General features: G+C 43.7%; 1 protein-coding gene and 1 pseudogene across 1 annotated transcript; both read left to right on the forward strand.

The window, feature by feature from the left end:
- Positions 1-1,591: 1,591 nt before the first annotated feature.
- On the forward strand, positions 1,592-17,119 carry LOC139377023 (mitochondrial ribosomal protein L2). Its single transcript, XM_071120095.1, has 8 exons — positions 1,592-1,685; positions 3,818-3,912; positions 8,743-8,920; positions 9,055-9,196; positions 11,969-12,084; positions 13,418-13,528; positions 14,928-15,001; positions 16,356-17,119. The coding sequence occupies exons 2-8, from the start codon at positions 3,841-3,843 to the stop codon at positions 16,563-16,565; spliced, it is 903 nt and encodes a 300-aa protein (XP_070976196.1). The 5' UTR covers positions 1,592-1,685; positions 3,818-3,840; the 3' UTR covers positions 16,566-17,119.
- A 1,957-nt stretch (positions 17,120-19,076) lies between these two features.
- The window catches only part of LOC139377802 (28S ribosomal RNA), a 5,116-nt pseudogene continuing 5,054 nt past the window's right edge, over positions 19,077-19,138 (forward strand).

Genomic DNA, 19,138 nt, shown 5'->3' on the forward strand with positions numbered 1-19,138 from the left:
CTAACCTCCAAACGAGCTTCAATGCCATACAACACTCCTTCCGTGGCCTCCAACTGCTCTTATACACTAGCAAAACCAAATGCATGCTTTTGACTGACTAGCATCACTACTCTGGACGGTTCTGACCTAGAATACGTGGAAACTACAAATACCTAGGGTTCTGGCTAGACTGTAAACTCTCCTTCCAGACTCATATCAAACATCTCCAATTCAAAATCAAATCTAGAATCGGCTTTCTATTTCGCAACAAAGCCTCCTTCACTCACGCCGCCAAACTTACCCTAGTAAAACTGACTATCCTACCAATCCTCGACTTCGGCGATGTCATCTACAAAATAGCTTCCAATTCTCTACTCAGCAAATTGGATGCAGTCTATCACAGTGCCATCTGTTTTGTTACTAAAGCACCTTATACCACCCACCACTGCGACCTGTTTGCTCTAGTCGGCTGGCCCTCGCTACGTATTCGTCGCCAGACCCACTGGCTCCACATCATCTACAAGTCTATGCTAGGTTATGCTCCTCCTTATCTCAGCTCACTGGTCACGATAACAACACCCACCCGTAGCACGCGCTCCAGCAGGTGTATCTCACTGGTCATCCCCAAAGCCAACACCCCATTTGGCCGCCTTTCCTTCCAGTTCTCTGCTGCCAGTGATTGGAACGAATTGCAAAAATCGCTGAAGCTGGAGACTTACATTTCCCTCACTAACTTTACATCAGCTATCTGAGCAGCTAACCAATCGCTGCAGCTGCACATAGTCCATCTGTAAATAGCCCACCCAATTTACCTACCTCATCCCCATACTGTTTTTATTTACTTTGCTGCTCTTTTGCACACCAGTATCACTACTTACACACCATCATCTGCTCATCTGTCACTCCAGTGTTAATTTGCTAAATTGTAATTACTTTGCTACTATGGCCTATTTACTGCCTACCTCCTCATGCCATTTGCACACACTGTATATAGACTTTCTATTTTTTCTATTGTGTTATTGTCTGTACGTTTGTGTATTCCATGTAACTCTGTGTTGTTGTTTCTGTCGTACTGCTTTGCTTTATGTTGGCTTTATGTTGGCCAGGTCGCAGTTGTAAATGAGAACTTTTTCTCAACTAGCCTACCTGGTTAAATAAAGGTGAAATAAAAAATATATATATATTTTTTTAATTGCGGTTGTCAACCAACTTTCTCACTGATCATTATTCACAATTCATTCAGGATTATCCTTAATCGTGGTACCATCCGCATTAATGTAGAAGTGTTTAGAAACATATTCTATTCTTATTTACAATAAAAGTGACTCCAAAATAACACAATTACATTGGGTCTTTGTGATTTCACAGCCGAGGCCGTGCAATAAATCCTTTCTGTGAATGTTTTGTAATGGACTGTAATTGAAGAAGTGGGGTGGGTTTTATTTGTTGACATGTCTATTTTTTGTATTTTGAATGATGTAATTTTTTACCCCTTTCCCGCAATATATTTTGTATTTGATCGTTAAATGTCATGTCCAGCTGGTGGCGGTAATGCACCATTAACATTGAATGCCAAAAGCCGTTAAACCCCACCGAAGAAGAATGAACACGACCGGCGAAGAAGAAGAACCTTCGGACGTCAGTTATGTGCGACACAGCGTGCTGAAGGACAAGCAGAATCGAGTGGAGGCACGAAATAACTTCAGGTGGCTATGGAGCTAAAATTACCGAAACATGTAGCTCATGAAATTCACGACTTTCAGCAATGAATGCCAAAACGAGTATTGTATTTACAGCGACGCTACGGGTTATGTGGTGCTATTTCTGTCTCGTGTTGTAACGTCGTTAGGTACGAGATGCGCACAGTAGGCAACGTTATCACAGACCATTTTGATTCATTATTAGCTAGCTACGATAACTTATCAAATTAGCTAGACATATCTTGATACATATATTGTTTAAACGTGGATAGCTTGTTTATGAGGTGAACATGTATACTGTATCAGTTTGCTAGCTAGCTAACTAGCCGTGTCTAAGCTAACTAGTGATTTACAGCAGGTTTTCCCAAAATTGGTCTCCAGAGTGAGGTCGGTATTTTCTGAGCTAAACTGACCAAGACACACCTCCAACTAGGGGTGGGCGATATATCGAATGAATTTAAACATGTTTTTGCGCAATATTCCAAATGCCAGTATTGCAGAAGCAAGTTTTTTTGTATTTGTTTTTATGAGTGTTTATGTCCGCTTGTTCTCATGTCTCGTTCGCTCCTTTTGTTCTGTGCGCCTTCCCATTTACACTAGAGATCTGTTTATAGTGATGAGATGCTCATGTCTTTATCCCCAATGCGGGAATGCAGCCGACAAGTTTAGATTTAAAATACTCTCATAGAAACGCATTGGGCTTATTTTTTGCCAGACAAAAAAACCTCTCGCTTTGCCTCTTTCTCCCAATTCCCTCCACTCAGAATAACAAAGATGAGAGATCACTTCTTCCTCTCTGACAAGCAGTTTAAACTCGCTATTTGCATTTGAGGTTTTGTCCAACAATTGGTAATATGGAGACATTATTTTGCTGTAATAGAAGTTAGCGTTTTGAACCATACCCTGTTTGTTTCAACTCCTCAACTTTCGGGCAGAGCAGACACTACTAAAACGGATGTACCAATGAACATTAATTCTCAGTTTGTCACGCGCATGTTATGTTACCATGTATCGCTAGCTGCAATTTAGTCAAATATTGTTATGCTAGCTGTTTAGTGTGTGATTTATAAATGTGCAATACGCGTAAAACAAGTATATAAGCAATTGGTAACTCTTCTCACTCTGAGAAATAAGGTAAGCCACTTAATTTCAACATCTGAACAAAGTGGACAGGCTAGCATGCTGTTCATACAGTTGGAGACGGACAGAAGGTTGTGTTGATAACAATTCAACTGGTATGCCTTGTTAACTGTATTCAGAGCTTGTGAAATTCTACCCAGATCCAAGTTGGCTAAACTTGAAACATAAATATTAGCTGGCTACTCACTAGCACGTGAGCTTGTGCTTTAGAGATTATGAGACTGGTGTTCATTTTCTATAATGCCTGCTACCTTATTCATTCATGTGCATTATAATTCATGTGCATTATGCATGGTTCTGGTTAAGCATGTCACAAAAAAAGGTTATTTTTTGTAGACAGCTGAAAGCCAGATCAATGGTTATCGGGAAAAAAGCAGGTACAACTATTTTGATAAAATTATTAGTGGTTGTGGAAGACTTGTATTCAACCGCTGTATTATTTACCTCTGAATTCATATTATTATTGTTGACTGTTTAAATGCAGTGTATTTGATCATTAATTTTACAACAATGCTTATTTAGAGAACATTTCAAAAAAATCAACATATGAGTTTTAGCCCATATCGCCCATCCCTTGCTCCAACACATAACACCTCACACTTCTGCCCAAAGACAATGACGACTTTTCTGACCTAGTGATATATGGGCTATTTACGTTCTCCGCGGGCTTTATTGTCATGAATCAGTTCTGCAGGCTAATAAAGACTATGCAACAGCCTGTTTTACAAATGGTACCACATCGACAAGTATTCATAAAATTGCATTGTGGGCTAACACTAAGCTGCACAAGTTTTGTGTTTTACTTTTTGACTTTCCTAGGGCGGCAGAACTGCCAGGGCGGGGCCAGTGTAGCTAGCTAACATTATTCATTCACTAAATCTAATACAGTGACTGAGATTGTTGTAGGTAGTTAACATTATTCATTCATTCAACCCGGTCTAGGATTCAACCTAATGATGTGACTGAGAGTGAATGTTATTCATTATTTGACCCATCAGGCTTTCCTCTGGAGATTGTCATCATGGCGGTGGCATCTTTATCCCGAGCTCTGCGCTCCCTGTCCCTCTCTTGGCCGGCTCTATTACCAACCCAGGTAGGCTCTAGTCTCCATATCTAATCAAACAGCATCATGGTAGACAGTGGGGACATCTATAATAGCTTTGTATTGTTTTGTGCTATACACAATATGTATTGACCAGCTGACTCCTATGACTGTTTAGACATCAGGACAGAGCACGGTCAGGCAGGACTAAGGCCAGATAGACTGTTGAAGTCGGAAGTTTACATACACTTAGTTTGGCGTCATTAAAACTTGTTTTTCAACCACTCCACAAACTTCTTGTTAACAAATTATAGTTTTGGCAAGTCAGTCAGGACATCTACTTTGCATGACACAAGTAATTTTTCCAATCATTGTTTATAGACAGATTATTTCACTTATAATTACACTGTTTCACAATTCCATTGGGTCAGAAGTTTTCATACACTAAGTTGACTGTGCCTTTAAACAGCTTGGAAAATTCCAGAAAATGATGTCATGGCTTTAGAAGCTTCTGATAGGCTAATTGACATAATTTAAGTCAATTGGAGGTGTACCTGTGGATGTATTTCAAGGCCTACCTTCAAACTCAGTGCCTCTTTGACTTCATGGGGAAGTCAAAAGAAATCAGTCAAGACCTCAGAAAAAAATGGAGACCTCCACAAGTCTGGTTCATCCTTGGGAGCAATTTACAAACACCTGAAGGTACCACGTTCATCTGTACAAACAATTATAAACACCATGGGACCACGCAGCCGTCATACCGCTCAGGAAGGAGACGCATTCTGTTTCCTAGAGATTAACGTACTTTGGTGTGAAAAGTGCAACTCAATCCCAGAACAGCAAATGACCTTGTGAAGATGCTGGAGGAAACGGGTACAAAAGTATCTATATCCACAGTAAAATGAGTCCTATATCGACATAACCTGAAAGGCCGCTCAGCAAGGAGGAAGCCACTGCTATTAAACCGCCATAAAGACTACGGTTTGCAACTGCACACGGGCACAAAGATCGTACTTTTTGGAGAAATGTCCTCTGGTCTGATGAAACAAAAATAGAACTGTTTGGCCATAATGACCATCGTTATGTTTGGAGGAGAAAGGGGGAGGCTTGCAAGCCGAAGAACACCATCCCAACCGTGAAGCACGGGGGTGGCAGCGTCATGTTGTGAGGGTGCTTTGCTGCAGGAGGGACTGGTGCACTTCACAAAATACATGACATCATGAGGGAGGGAAATGATGTGGATATATTGAAGCAACATCTCAAGACATCAGTCAGGAAGTTAAAGCTTGGTCTCAAATGGGTCTTCCAAATGTACAATGACCCCAAGCAAAATGGCTTAAGGACAACAAAATCAAGGTATTGGAGTGGCCATCACAAAGCCCTGACCTCAATCCTATAGAAAATTTGTGGGCAGAGCTGAAAAAGCATGTGCGAGCAAGGTGGTCTACAAACCTGACAGTTCCACCAGCTCTGTCAGGATGAATGGGCCCAAATTAACCCAACTTATTATGGGAAGCTTGTGGAAGGCTACGTGAAACGTTTGACCCAAGTTAAACAATTGAAAGGCAATGCTACTATATGCTAATTTGGTGTATGTAACATTCTGGCCCACTGGGAATGTGATGAAAGAAATAAAAGGTGAAATAAATCACTCTCTACTATTATTCTGACATTTTCACATTCTCAAAATAACTGACTGATCCTAACTGACCTAAGACAGGGAATTTTTACTAGGATTTACATGTCAGGAACTGTGAAACTGAGTTTAAATGTATTTGGCTAAGGTGTATGTAAACTTCCGACTTCAACTGTTGATTTACGGTCGTGGCCAAAAGTTGAGAATGACACGTGGGTAGGTGTGGGCAGTGACCGGTTGAAGAGCATGCATTTCATTTTGCTTGCATTTAAGAGAAGTTGGAGGCCATGTAAGGAGAGTTGTATGGCATTGAAGCTGGTGTGGAAGTTAGTTATTAACACAGTGTCCAAAGAGGGTCCAGAAGTCTACAGAATGGTGTCGTCTGCGTAGAGGTGGATCAGAGAATCACCAGCAGCAAGAGCGACATCCCGAGGATTGAACCCTGTGGCACCCCTAGAGACTGACAGAGGTCCGGACAACAGGCCCTCCGATTTGACACACTGAACTCTATGATTGACAGTCAAAAGCCTTGGCCAGGTCGATGAAGACGGCTGCACAGTACTGTCTTTTATCGGTGGCGGTTATGGTATCGTTTCGGACCTTGAGCGTGGCTGAACTGCACCCATGACCAGCTCGGAAACCAGATTGCATAGCGGAGAAGGTACGGTGGGATGGTCAGTGATCTGTTTGTTAACTTGGTTTTCGAAGACCTTAGAAAGGCAGGGTAGGATAAATATAGATCTGTTGCAGTTTGGGTCTAGTGTCTCACCGTTTTGAAGAGGGGGATGACCGCGTCAGCTTTCCAATCTTTGGGGATCTCAGATGATACGAAAGAGAGGTTGAAAAAGCTAGTAATAGGGGTGGCAACAATTTTGGCAGATAATTTTAGAAAGGGAGGGTCCAGATTGTCTTGCCCAGCTGATTTGTAGGGATCCAGGTTTTGCAGCTCTTTCAGAACATCAGCTATCTGGATTTGGGTGAAGGAGAAATGGGGAGGCTTGGGCAAGTTGCAGTGAGGGGTGCAGGGCTGTTGACAGGGGTAGGGGTAGCCAGGTGAAAAGCGTGGCCAGGTGAAGAAAAATGGTATTGATAGTGTTTCCTAGCCTCGGTGCAGTGGGCAGCTGGGAGGAGGTGCTCTTATTGTCCATGGACTTTAGTGTCCCACAACTTAATGGAGTTAGTGCTACAGGATGAAAATTTCAGTTTGAAAAAGCTAGCCTTTGTTTTCCTAACTGACTGAGTATATTGGTTCCTAACTTCCCTGAAAAGTTGCATATCGTGGGGCTATTTGATGCTAATGCAGTACGCCACAGGATGTTTTTGTGCTGGTCAAGGGCAGTCAGGTCTGGAGTGAACCAAGGGCTATATCTGTTCCTGGTTCTAAATTTTTTGAATGGGGCATGCTTATTTAAGATGGTGCGGAAAGCGCTTTTAAAGAGTAACCAGGCATTCTCTTCTGACGGAATGAGGTCAATATCCTTCCAGGATACCCGGGCCAGGTCGATTAGAAAGGCCTGCTCGCTGAAGTGTTTCAGGGAGCATTTGACAGTGACGAGTGGAGGTCGTTTGACCGCTGACCCAGTACGGATGCAGGCTATGAGGCAGTGAAGCTGAGATCTTGGTTGAAGACAGCAGAGGTGTATTTGGAGGGCAGGTTGGTCAGGATAATATCTATGAGGGTGCCCGTGTTTACGGATTTGGGGTTATACCTGCTGGGTTCATTGATTATTTGTGCATCAATCTTAGATTGTAGGATGGCCAGGGTGTTAACCTGTTGCGTCGAGCAATCCTGTATCCAGGAGCGTAATTATAGCCGCAAGCTCATTACCATAACGCAACGTTAACTATTCATGAAAATCGCAAATGAAATGAAATAAATATATTGGCTTACAAGCTTAGCCTTTTGTTAACAACATTGTCATCTCAGATTTTCAAAATATGCTTTTCAACCATAGCTACACAAGCATTTGTGTAAGAGTATTGATAGCTAGCATAGCATTAAGCCTAGCATTCAGCAGGCAACATTTTCACAAAAACAAGAAAAGCATTCAAATAAAATCATTTACCTTTTGAAGAACTTCGGATGTTTTCAATGAGGAGACTCTCAGTTAGATAGCAAATGTTCAGTTTTTCCAAAAATATTATTTGTGTAGGAGAAATCGCTCCGTTTTGTTCATCACGTTTGGCTAAGAAAAAAAACAGAAAATTCAGTCATTACAACGCCAAACGTTTTTCCAAATTAACTCCATAATATCGACAGAAACATGGCAAACGTTGTTTAGAATCAATCCTCAAGGTGTTTTTCACATATCTATTCGATGATAAGTCATTCGTGGCAGTTTGGTTTCTCCTCTGAAGCAACTGGTAAAATACACGCCGCTGGAGATTACGCAATAATTGCAACGGAGGACACCAAGCGGAGCACCTGGTAAATGTAGTCTCTTATGGTCAATCTTCCAATGATATGCCTACAAATGCGTCACAATGCTGCAGACACCTTGGGGAAACGACAGAAAGTGTAGGCTCATTCCTTGCGCATTCACAGCCATATAAGGAGACATTGGAACAAAGCGCATTCAAAATCTGGGGCATTTCCTGTTTGAAATTTAATCTTGGTTTCGCCTGTAGCATCAGTTCTGTGGCACTCCCAGATAATATCTTTGCAGATTTGGAAACAGTGTTTTCTTTCCAAAGCTGTCAATTATATGCAGTCAAGCATCTTTTCGTGACAAAATATCTTGTTTAAAATGGGAATGTTTTTTTTCTCCAAAAATTAAGAGCGCCCCCTATATCGAAGAAGTTAAGTAGGTCCCAGTTTAGGTCACCTAACAGCACTAGCTCTGAAGATGGAGGGGGGGGGGGGGCGCAATCAATTCGCATATGGTATCCAGGGCACAGCTGGGGGCAGAAGGTGGTCTATAGCAAGCGGCAACGGTAAGACTTGTTTCTGGAGAGGTGGATTTTTAAAAGTAGAAGCTCGAATTGTTTGGGTACAGACCTGGATAGTAAGACAGGACTCTGCAGGCTATCTTTGCAGTAGACTGTAACTCCGCCCCCTTTGGCAGTTCTATCTTGTCGGAAAACGTTATAGTTATTGAAATTTCAGGTTTTTTTGTTGCTTTGTCATTATGGGTTTTTGTAGATTGATGAAAAACATGTTATTTTCTCCATTTTTAGATTTAACAAAATGTAGAAAAAGTCAAGGGGTCCGAATACTTTCCATATGCATTGTTTGTTTTTCATAGACAGCAGGACAAACGGTGCTCCGGGCCCAGACCAGCTCCATGTTTCTAACCTGCTCTGGGTGGAGAGGCTTCCTGACTACATCCTGTCTGGAGCAGAACAGAAACTCATGGAAACAGAGGGAGAAATACACTGTTAGACCTATAGGCATGAAGAAGACTGGAGGCAGAGATCACTCTGGTAACCCTGTCTGTAGTACACCATCAGACAGACTAACCCCTACCTACACCATATCCATAGTACACCATCAGACAGTGAGACTGACTGGGACAAACATACCATTGGTTGAGCTATATTTCCCTCCTAACCTATAGGCAGGGTTCGTACCCATGGCATTGGAGGAGGCCATAAACAGAGATACCGTTGGATTGACTTCCAACGTCTCCGCTATGAACCAGGCAGAGAGGAGCAGACCTTCGAGGAGAGGGTGATGGAGGTCCGGTATGACCCCTGCAGGTACGAGAATTACTCTTAACCTTACCCCTGTTGGTGGCCCCCACCTTACCCCTGTAAGGCACCAAGCTGTTTTGTTTTAACTACTAGCACACAGCTCCGACACCCAAGACATGCCCTACCAGACATGCCCGACCAGACATGCCACCAGAGGTCTCTTCACAGTCCCCTAAGTCCAGAACAAACTATGGGAGGCGCACAGTACTAAATAGAGCCGTGACTACATGGAACTCAGGTAACTGATGCAGCAGTAGAATCAGATTTTTTTTAAAAACAGGTAAAAATACACCTTATGGAACATCAGGGACTGTGAAGCAACACAGGCACAGACACATGCACATGGATTTTGTGTTGTAGAGTAGGGGCCTGCGGGCTTAGCGTGTTGTGAAAATGAATTTATTGTCATGTTTTTGGAAATTTTGTAACTGTCTTAATTCTGCCGGCCCCCGGGAAGAGTAGCACCTGCCTTGGCAGTACATCACTGGGGCCATGCTTCCTGCTATCCACGACCTCCATATCAGGCGGTGTCAGAGGAAAGCTCTAAAAATTGTCAGACTCCAGCCACCCTAGTCATAGACTGTTCTTTCTACTACTGCACGGCAATCGGTACCAGAGCGCCATGTCGAGGTCCAATAGGCTTAACAGGTTCTACCCCCAAGCCATCAGACTCCTGAACAGCTAATTAAGGGCTACCCAGACCTCTCTTTTACGCTGCTGCTACTCTGTTTATAATCTATGCATAGTCACTTTAACTATACCTACATGTACATATTACCTCGACCAACCGGTGCCTCCCCCCCACACATTGACTCTGTACCGATACCCCTGTATATAGCCTGGCTTGTTATTTTGCTGCTACTTTTTAATTATTCTTTTTTTTTTTCTTCACTGTGCTGTCCAACTCATCCCGAACCATCTCAATTTGGTTGAGGTCGGGGGATTTTGGAGGCCAGGTCATCTGATACAGCACTCCATCACTCTCCTTGGTAAAATAGCCCTGACACAGCCTGGAGGTGTGTTGGGTCATTGTCCTGTTGAAAAACAAATAGTCTCACTAAGTGCAAACCAGATGGGATGGCGTATCACTGCAGAATGCTGTGGTAGCCATGCTGGTTAAGTGTGCCTTTAATTCTAAATAAATAAGTGTCGCCAGCAAAGCAACCATCTCACCATCACACCACCACCTCATTGCTTTATGGTGGGAAATACACATACGGAGATCATCCGTTCACCCACACCACATCTCACAAAGACGCGTGGTTGGAACCAAACATTTCCAGTTCGTACTCCAAACCAAAAAACAAATTTCCACCGGTCTAATGTCCATTGCTCGTGTTTCTTGGACCAAGCAAGTCTCTTCTTATTATTGGTGTCCTTTAGTAGTGTTTTTTTTGCAGCAATTTGATCATAAAGTCCTGACTCACGCAGTCTCCTCTGAACAGTTGCTGTTGAGATGTCTGTTACTTGAACTCTGTGAAGCATTTATTTGGGCTGCAATTTCTGAGGCTGGAAACTCTAAGTTTTCAGACCGCCATTCCTGTGGCGGTCCTCATGAGAGCCAGTTTCATCACAGCGCTTGATGGTTTTTGCGACTGAACTTGAAGAAACTTTCAAAGTTCTTGGAATGTTCCGTATTGACTGACCTTCATGTCTTAAAGTAATGATGGACTGTTGTTTCCCTTTGCTTATTTGAGCTGTTCTTGACATTATATAGACTTGGTCGTTTACCAAATAGGTCTATCTTCTGTATACCACCTCTACCTAGTCACAACACAACTGATTGGCTCAAACGCATTAAGAATGAAAGAAATTCCACAAAGGAACTTTTAATAAGGCACACCTGTTAATTGAAAGCTGGTAGAGAGAGTGCCAGGAGTGCAAAGCTGTCATCAAGGCAAAGGGTGGCTACTTTGATGAATCTAAAATATATTTTTATTTGTTAAACACTTTTTGGTTACTACATGATTCCATATGCGCTACACCGAGGCCTGTACTCTGGAGCGGGATTGATTTGGAGGTGGAGGGTCCGTCGTGGTCTGGGGCGGTGTGTCACAGCATCATCGGACTGAGCTTGTTGTCATTGCAGGCAATCTCAATGCTGTGCGTTACAGGGAAGACATCCTCCTCCCTCATGTGGTACCCTTCCTGCAGGCTCATCTTGACATGACCCTCCAGCATGACAATGCCACCAGCCATACTGCTCGTTCTGTGCGTGATTTCCTGCAAGACAGGAATGTCAGTGTTCTGCCATGGCCAGCGAAGAGCCCGGATCTCAATCCCATTGAGCACGTCTGGGATCTGTTGGATCGGAGGGTGAGGGCTAGGGCCATTTTCCCCCAGAAATGTCTGGGAACTTGCAGGGTTGCCTTGGTGGAAGAGTTGGGTAACATCTCACAGCAATAACATGAGGAGATGCACTGCAGTACTTAATGCAGCTGGTGGCCACACCAGATACTGACTGACTTTTGATTTTACCCCCCCCCCCCCCCCCCCCTTGTTCAGGACACATTATTCCATTTCTGTTAGTCACATGTCTGTGGAACTTGTTCAGTCTTGTTATGATCATACTAATATTTACACATGTTAAGTTTACTGAAAATAAACGCAGTTGACAGTGAGGACTTTTAAAAAAAAATGTTAGGAAAAATAAAGAAAAACCCTTGAATAAGTAGGTGTAATAAAACTTTTAACCTGTAGTGTATCTACTGGTCTTTTTCTATGTGAATCTAGAAGACGTTCACTGTCTAAGTGATACCTATTGGTCTTTCGTAACAGATCTGCAGAAATAGCTCTGGTGGCAGGAGGCAAGAGGAAGCGTTGGATTATTGCTACAGAGAACATGCAAGTTGGAGACCTCATTAAAACCTCTGGGACTATCGGCCGCATGGCAGGTAAGACCTCCATCCAAACCCTAGCTGCTGCACGGTGTGGAAGTTTCAGTCAAACCTCCTGCCTTATTGTATTTGTTTTATTTTATCCTTAATTTACCAGGTAAGTTGACTGAACACATTCTCATTTACAGCAACAACGGGAGAATAGTTACAGGGGAGAGGAAGGGGGATGAGTGAGCAAATTCTAAGCTAGGGAAGGTTTGGTGGCCATGATGGCCAGATTGGGAATTTAGCCCGGGCTAGACCCACCTGTCCTCTCCACAACATAATTGAGCTGTTTCTAAGCCACCTGTCCTCTCTACCAGATAATGGAGCTGTCTAACCCACCTGTCCTCTCTACCAGATAATGAAGCTGTCTAACCCACCTGTCCTCTATACCAGATAACGGAGCTGTTTCTAAGCCACCTGTCCTCTCTACCAGATAATGGAGCTGTCTAACCCACCTGTCCTCTATACCAGATAACGGAGCTGTTTCTAAGCCACCTGTCCTCTCTACCAGATAATGGAGCTGTCTAACCCACCTGTCCTCTCTACCAGATAACGGAGCTGTTTCTAAGCCACCTGTCCTCTCTACCAGATAATGGAGCTGTCTAACCCACCTGTCCTCTCTACCAGATAATGGAGCTGTCTAACCCACCTGTCCTCTATACCAGATAACCTGAGCTGTTTCTAAGCCACCTGTCCTCTCTACCAGATAATGGAGCTGTCTAACCAACCTGTCCTCTCTACCAGATAATGGAGCTGTCTAACCCACCTGTCCTCTCTACCAGATAACGGAGCTGTTTCTAAGCCACCTGTCCTCAAGATAACGGAGCTGTTTCTAACCCACCTGTCCTCTCTACCAGATAATGGAGCTGTCTAACCCCCCTGTCCTCTCTACCAGATAACGGAGCTGTTTCTAAGCCACCTGTCCTCAAGATAACGGAGCTGTTTCTAAGCCACCTGTCCTCTCTACCAGATAATGGAGCTGTCTAACCCCCCTGTCCTCTCTACCAGATAACGGAGCTGTTTCTAAGCCACCTGTCCTCTCTACCAGATAATGGAGCTGTCTAACCCCCCTGTCCTCTCTACCAGATAACGGAGCTGTTTCTAAGCCACCTGTCCTCTCTACCAGATAATGGAGCTGTCTAACCCACCTGTCCTCAAGATAACGGAGCTGTTTCTAACCCACCTGTCCTCTCTACCAGATAATGGAGCTGTCTAACTCACATTACCTCTCCACGAGATAATGGAACTCTCTCAAGTCTGTTATAATGTATGTTGTCTCCAGTCTGTGATGTATATTGTATGTCTGTTTAATAATCTAATGTTTCTGTCATGATGTCCTCTCTAGTTTCGGCTAAAGAAGGAGACTCGTTCCCCCTGGGAGCTCTTCCTGTTGGAACTCTGGTCAACAACCTGGAACTGTATCCTGGGAAAGGAGCCACCTACATCCGTGCTGCAGGTAACCTTTACCCCTAACGACTGACCTCTAACCCCTGATCCCTATCCGTGCTGCATGTAACCTTTATCCTAACGACTGACCTCTAACCCCTGATCCCTATCCGTGCTGCATGTAACCTTTATCCTAACGACTGACCTCTATCCCCTGATCCCTATCCGTGCTGCAGGTAACCTGACCTCTATCCCCTGATCCCTATCCGTGCTGCAGGTAACCTGACCTCTAACCCCTGATCCCTATCCGTGCTGCATGTAACCTTTATCCTAACGACTGACCTCTATCCCCTGATCCCTATCCGTGCTGCAGGTAACCTGACCTCTAACCCCTGATCCCTATCCGTGCTGCAGGTAACCTTTACCTCTAACCCCTGATCCCTATCCGTGCTGCATGTAACCTTTATCCTAACGACTGACCTCTAACCCCTGATCCCAATCCGTGCTGCAGGTAACCTGTCCCCTAACCCCTGATCCCTATCCGTGCTGCAGGTAACCTGACCTCTAACCCCTGATCCCTATCCGTGCTGTAGGTAACCTGACCTCTAACCCCTGATCCCTATCCGTGCTGCAGGTAACCTGACCTCTAACCCCTAATCCCTATCCGTGCTGCAGGTAACCTGTCCCCTAACCCCTAATCCCTATCCGTGCTGCAGGTAACCTGTCCCCTAACCCCTGATCCCTATTCGTGCTGCAGGTAACCTGACCTCTAACCCCTGATCCCTATCCGTGCTGTAGGTAACCTGACCTCTAACCCCTGATCCCTATCCGTGCTGCAGGTAACCTGACCTCTGATCCCTATCCGTGCTGCAGGTAACCTGACCTCTAACCCCTGATCCCTATCCGTGCTGCAGGTAACCTGACCTCTAACCCCTAATCCCTATCCGTGCTGCAGGTAACCTGTCCCCTAACCCCTGATCCCTATCCGTGCTGCAGGTAACCTGACCTCTAACCCCTGATCCCTATCCGTGCTGCAGGTAACCTGTCCCCTAACCCCTGATCCCTATCCGTGCTGCAGGTAACCTGTCCCCTAACCCCTGATCCCTATTCGGGCTGCAGGTAACCTGTCCCCTAACCCCTGATCCCTATTCGGGCTGCAGGTAACCTGTTCCCTAACCCCTGATCCCTATTCGGGCTGCAGGTAACCTGTTCCCTAACCCCGGATCTGTATCTGTGCTGTAGGTAACCTTTACCCCTAACGACTGACCTCTAACCCCTAATCCCTATCTGTGCTGCAGGTAACCTGTCCCCTAACCCCTATCCGTGCTGCAGGTAACCTTTACCCCTAACCACTGACCTCTAACCCCCGATCCCTATCCGTGCTGCAGAACAATCTCCATCTTATACATTAGAATTGGAATAATAATAATGAGTCTGATCACTATTGAAACAGTTTTATTGTGTTATAGGTACGAGTGGAGTGTTACTTCGTAAAGTCAGCGGAACAGCGATTGTACAGCTGCCATCTAAACAGCAGATTCAGGTGAGATTACTGTCCATCTAAACAGCAGATTCAGGTGAGATTACTGTCCATCTAAACAGCAGATTCAGTTCAGATTACTGTCCATCTAAACAGCAGATTCAGGTGAGATTACTGTCCATCTAAACAGCAGATTCAGTTCAGATTACTGTCCATCTAAACAGCAGATTCAGGTCAGATTACTGTCCCTCTAAACAGCAGATTCAAGTGAGATTACTGTCCCTGTAAACAGCAGATTCAGGTGAGATTACTGTCCATCTAAACAGCAGATTCATGTGAGATTACTGTCCATCTAAACAGCAGATTCAGGTGAGATTACTGTCCATGTAAACAGCAGATTCAGGTGAGATTACTGTCCATCTAAACAGCATATTCAGGTGAGATTACTGTCCATCTAAACAGCAGATTTGGGTAATATACTCTGTTGTCGTCTGGTTTGGCTGTCTAGCCTCGTTTACACTTTACGCTACCGTGAGTCTCGTCATCTGATCATTTTAAGATCTATTATTTTGAAATAATATCAATGTATTTTAAGACATTTACGGATGTCATAAATCAATGATTTTTGAGGCCTGTATGATGATTTTAAATGGTTTGACCATCTGTTTACACTGACTGTACCTCACCAGATCTAGATTATAGAAGCTGGTGCTCTGACTGCACCTCACCAGATTTAGATTATAGAAGCTGGTGCTCTGACTGCACCTCGCCAGATCTAGAAGCTGGTGCTCTGACTGCACCTCGCCAGATCTAGAAGCTGGTGCTCTGACTGCACCTCGCCAGATCTAGAAGCTGGTGCTCTGACTGCACCTCGCCAGATCTAGAAGCTGGTGCTCTGACTGCACCTCGCCAGATCTAGAAGCTGGTGCTCTGACTGCACCTCGCCAGATCTAGAAGCTGGTGCTCTGACTGCACCTCGCCAGATCTAGAAGCTGGTGCTCTGACTGCACCTCGCCAGATCTAGAAGCTGGTGCTCTGACTGCACCTCGCCAGATCTAGAAGCTGGTGCTCTGACTGCACCTCGCCAGATCTAGAAGCTGGTGCTCTGACTGCACCTCATGGAGCCATGACAAGCAGTAAAATTTGATAAAAAAAAAAAAACACAAACATAGTAACAGACACTGTGTTAGTGGTGGAGTAGGGGCCTGAGGGCACACAGTGTGTTGTGAAATCTGTGAATGTGTTGTAATGTTTTTAAAATAGTATAAACTGCCTTAACTTTTGCTTGGATGCCAGGAAGAGTAGCTGCTGCCTCGGTAGGAACAAATGGGATCCATAATAAATATAAATACCAGATCTAGTTTCTAAAAGCTGATGCTCTGACTACACCTCACCTGCTATTGTCTTCTGTTTGCAGGTGATTGAGACATGCATGGCCACAGTGGGAAGGGTGTCCAACATCGATCACAACAAACGGATCATTGGTAAAGCTGGCAGGAACCGTTGGCTCGGCATCCGGCCCTCCAGCGGCTTGTGGAAGAGGAAAGGTGGCTGGGCCGGACGCAAGATCAAACCACTTCCCCCCATGAAGAGTTATATTAACCTGCCTTTAGTGTCTGCCAACTAAATGTGCTAAACTCTGTATGCAACAGGACATTGCAGGAGACGCCACCTCTTCTTTTTAGATCGATCAGAGGCAGTGATGTTAATGGACAGAGCTGTCAGTGATTTCAGTTATGTAGTCTTGTGACAATGTTTTGGTCTGTTATGACATGGATTTTGTGAAATGAAATGATTTAACTGTCTGAAGTGTTGGTGAAGTAGACAAGGTTCCAAACATTATTAAACACAGCTGCTCCTGGGGAGAGCTTGCAACACATTTACATCCATAGTGAAACATTCAAAGGTTAACCCATGTTTTCTTAAATGGTATTTAAAAATGTCATATCTGTTAAAACAAGGTTTGTGCAAAGACACCTGGGAGGCATTTTCAAAAGTGGAATGAGTGAGTTGCTTGACTAGTTGTCAGAATATTTAGGACAGTTGGCTAATACCTGCTAGAGTGGGGTTGGGCTTAACAATAGCCTTAGTTATTCATAGATAGTGGTCTATTATAGAGTGGGGCAGTCAAGCTCTTGGAATCTTCATATGGATTAAACAGCCTATCAAAGTTATTCCATACATACATAGTGGTTTATTAGTTATTCCATACATACAAAGTGGTTTATTAGTTATTCCATACATACATCGTGGTTTATTAGTTATTCCATACATACATAGTGGTTTATTAGTTATTCCATACATACAGTGGTCTATTGGTTATTCCATACATAGATAGCGGTCTATTAGTTATTCCATACATAGTGGTTTATTAGTTATTCCATACATACATAGTGGTCTATTAGTTATTCCATACATACATAGTGGTCTATTGGTTATTCCATACATACATAGTGGTCTATTGGTTATTCCATACATACATAGTGGTCTATTAGTTATTCCATACATACATAGTGGTCTATTAGTTATTCCATACATACATAGTGGTCTATTAGTTATTCCATACATACATAGTGGTCTATTGGTTATTCCATACATACATAGTGGTCTATTGGTTATTCCATACATAGATAGTGGTCTATTAGTTATTCCATACATAGATAGTGGTCTATTAGTTATTCCATGCATAGATAGTGGTCTATTAGTTATTCCATGCATAGATAGTGGTCTATTGGTTATTCCATACATACATAGTGGTCTATTAGTTATTCCATACATACATAGTGGTCTATTAGTTATTCCATACATAGATAGTGGTCTATTAGTTATTCCATATATAGTGGTCTCTTAGTTATTCCATGCATAGTGGTCTATTAGTTATTCCATACATAGATAGTGGTCTATTACTTATTCCATACATAGATAATGGTCTATTATAGTTATTCCATACAGTGTATTTGGAAAGTATTCTGACCCATTGACTTTTTCCACATTTAGTTACAGCCTTATTCTGAAATTATTTTTTAAATTCACTCATCTACACACAATTCCCCGTAATGAAAAAGCAAAAAACATGTTTTATTTTTTTTTACAAACTTAATACAAAAAAAAAACATTATTTCCCTAAGTATTCAGACCCTTTTTTATGAGATTTGAAGTTGAGCTCAGGTGCATCCGGTTTCCATTGATCATCCTTGAGATGTTTCTACAACTTGATTGGAGTCCACCTGTGGTAAATTCATTTGATTGGACATGATTTGGAAAGAGACACACACCTGACTATAGAAGGTCCCACAGTTCACAGTGCATGTCATGGCAAAAACCAAGCCATGAGGTTGAAGGAATTGTTCGTAGAGCTCCGAGACAGGATTGTGTCAAAGCACAGATCTGGGGAAGGTTTCAAAAACATTTCTGCAGCATTGAAGGTCCACAAAAACACAGTGGTCTCCATCATTCTTAAATGAAAGAATCAGGCCTTTATGGTAGTGTCAAGATGGTGCCGACAGATGGTCATCTCGCATAGAGTCCTTAGGAAACTATGCAGTATTTTTTTTAAATATATTATTTCTTACATTGTTACCCCAGGAAATCTTAAGTCTTATTACATACAGACGGGAAGAACTATTGGATATAAGAGCAATGCCAATTTACCAACATTATGACCAGGAATACAACTTTCCCGAAACGGATCCTCTGGACCACCACCCAGGACAATGGATCTAATCCCTGAAGCCGACCCAAAACAACGGCGCCGCAGAAGGGGCCTCCTGGTCAGGCTCTATAGATGTGCACATCACCCACCGCTCCCGAGTATACGACTCGCCAATGTCCAGTCTCTTGACAACAAGGTAGATGAAATTCGAGCAAGGGTTGGTTGAGGATGAGCCTTGGCTCTACCTCCTGTCCCCCGTGCGCTCTTCCTTTCCCTTCTCGCTTCGGCGAGAGGCGCCCACGTTCCCCACATGGTCTGGCGCGGCTGCCGGTGGACTCTTGTCTTTCCGTGCTGCCCGTGTACCGCATGTGGTTCTGGGGGTAGCGCTCGGGGTTAGGTTAGGGCTGCGGAGCTCCGACCGCCGACCTGAAACGTAATTGAGAAGGTGAGCCCGGGCGACCGGCCACAATCCATTCACTTTGACTACGACCTCAGATCAGACGAGACAACCCGCTGAATTTAAGCATATTACTAAGCGGAGGAAAATA

Source organism: Oncorhynchus clarkii, chromosome 20 (assembly GCF_045791955.1).
Source record: "Oncorhynchus clarkii lewisi isolate Uvic-CL-2024 chromosome 20, UVic_Ocla_1.0, whole genome shotgun sequence".
Lineage (NCBI taxonomy): Eukaryota > Metazoa > Chordata > Actinopteri > Salmoniformes > Salmonidae > Oncorhynchus > Oncorhynchus clarkii.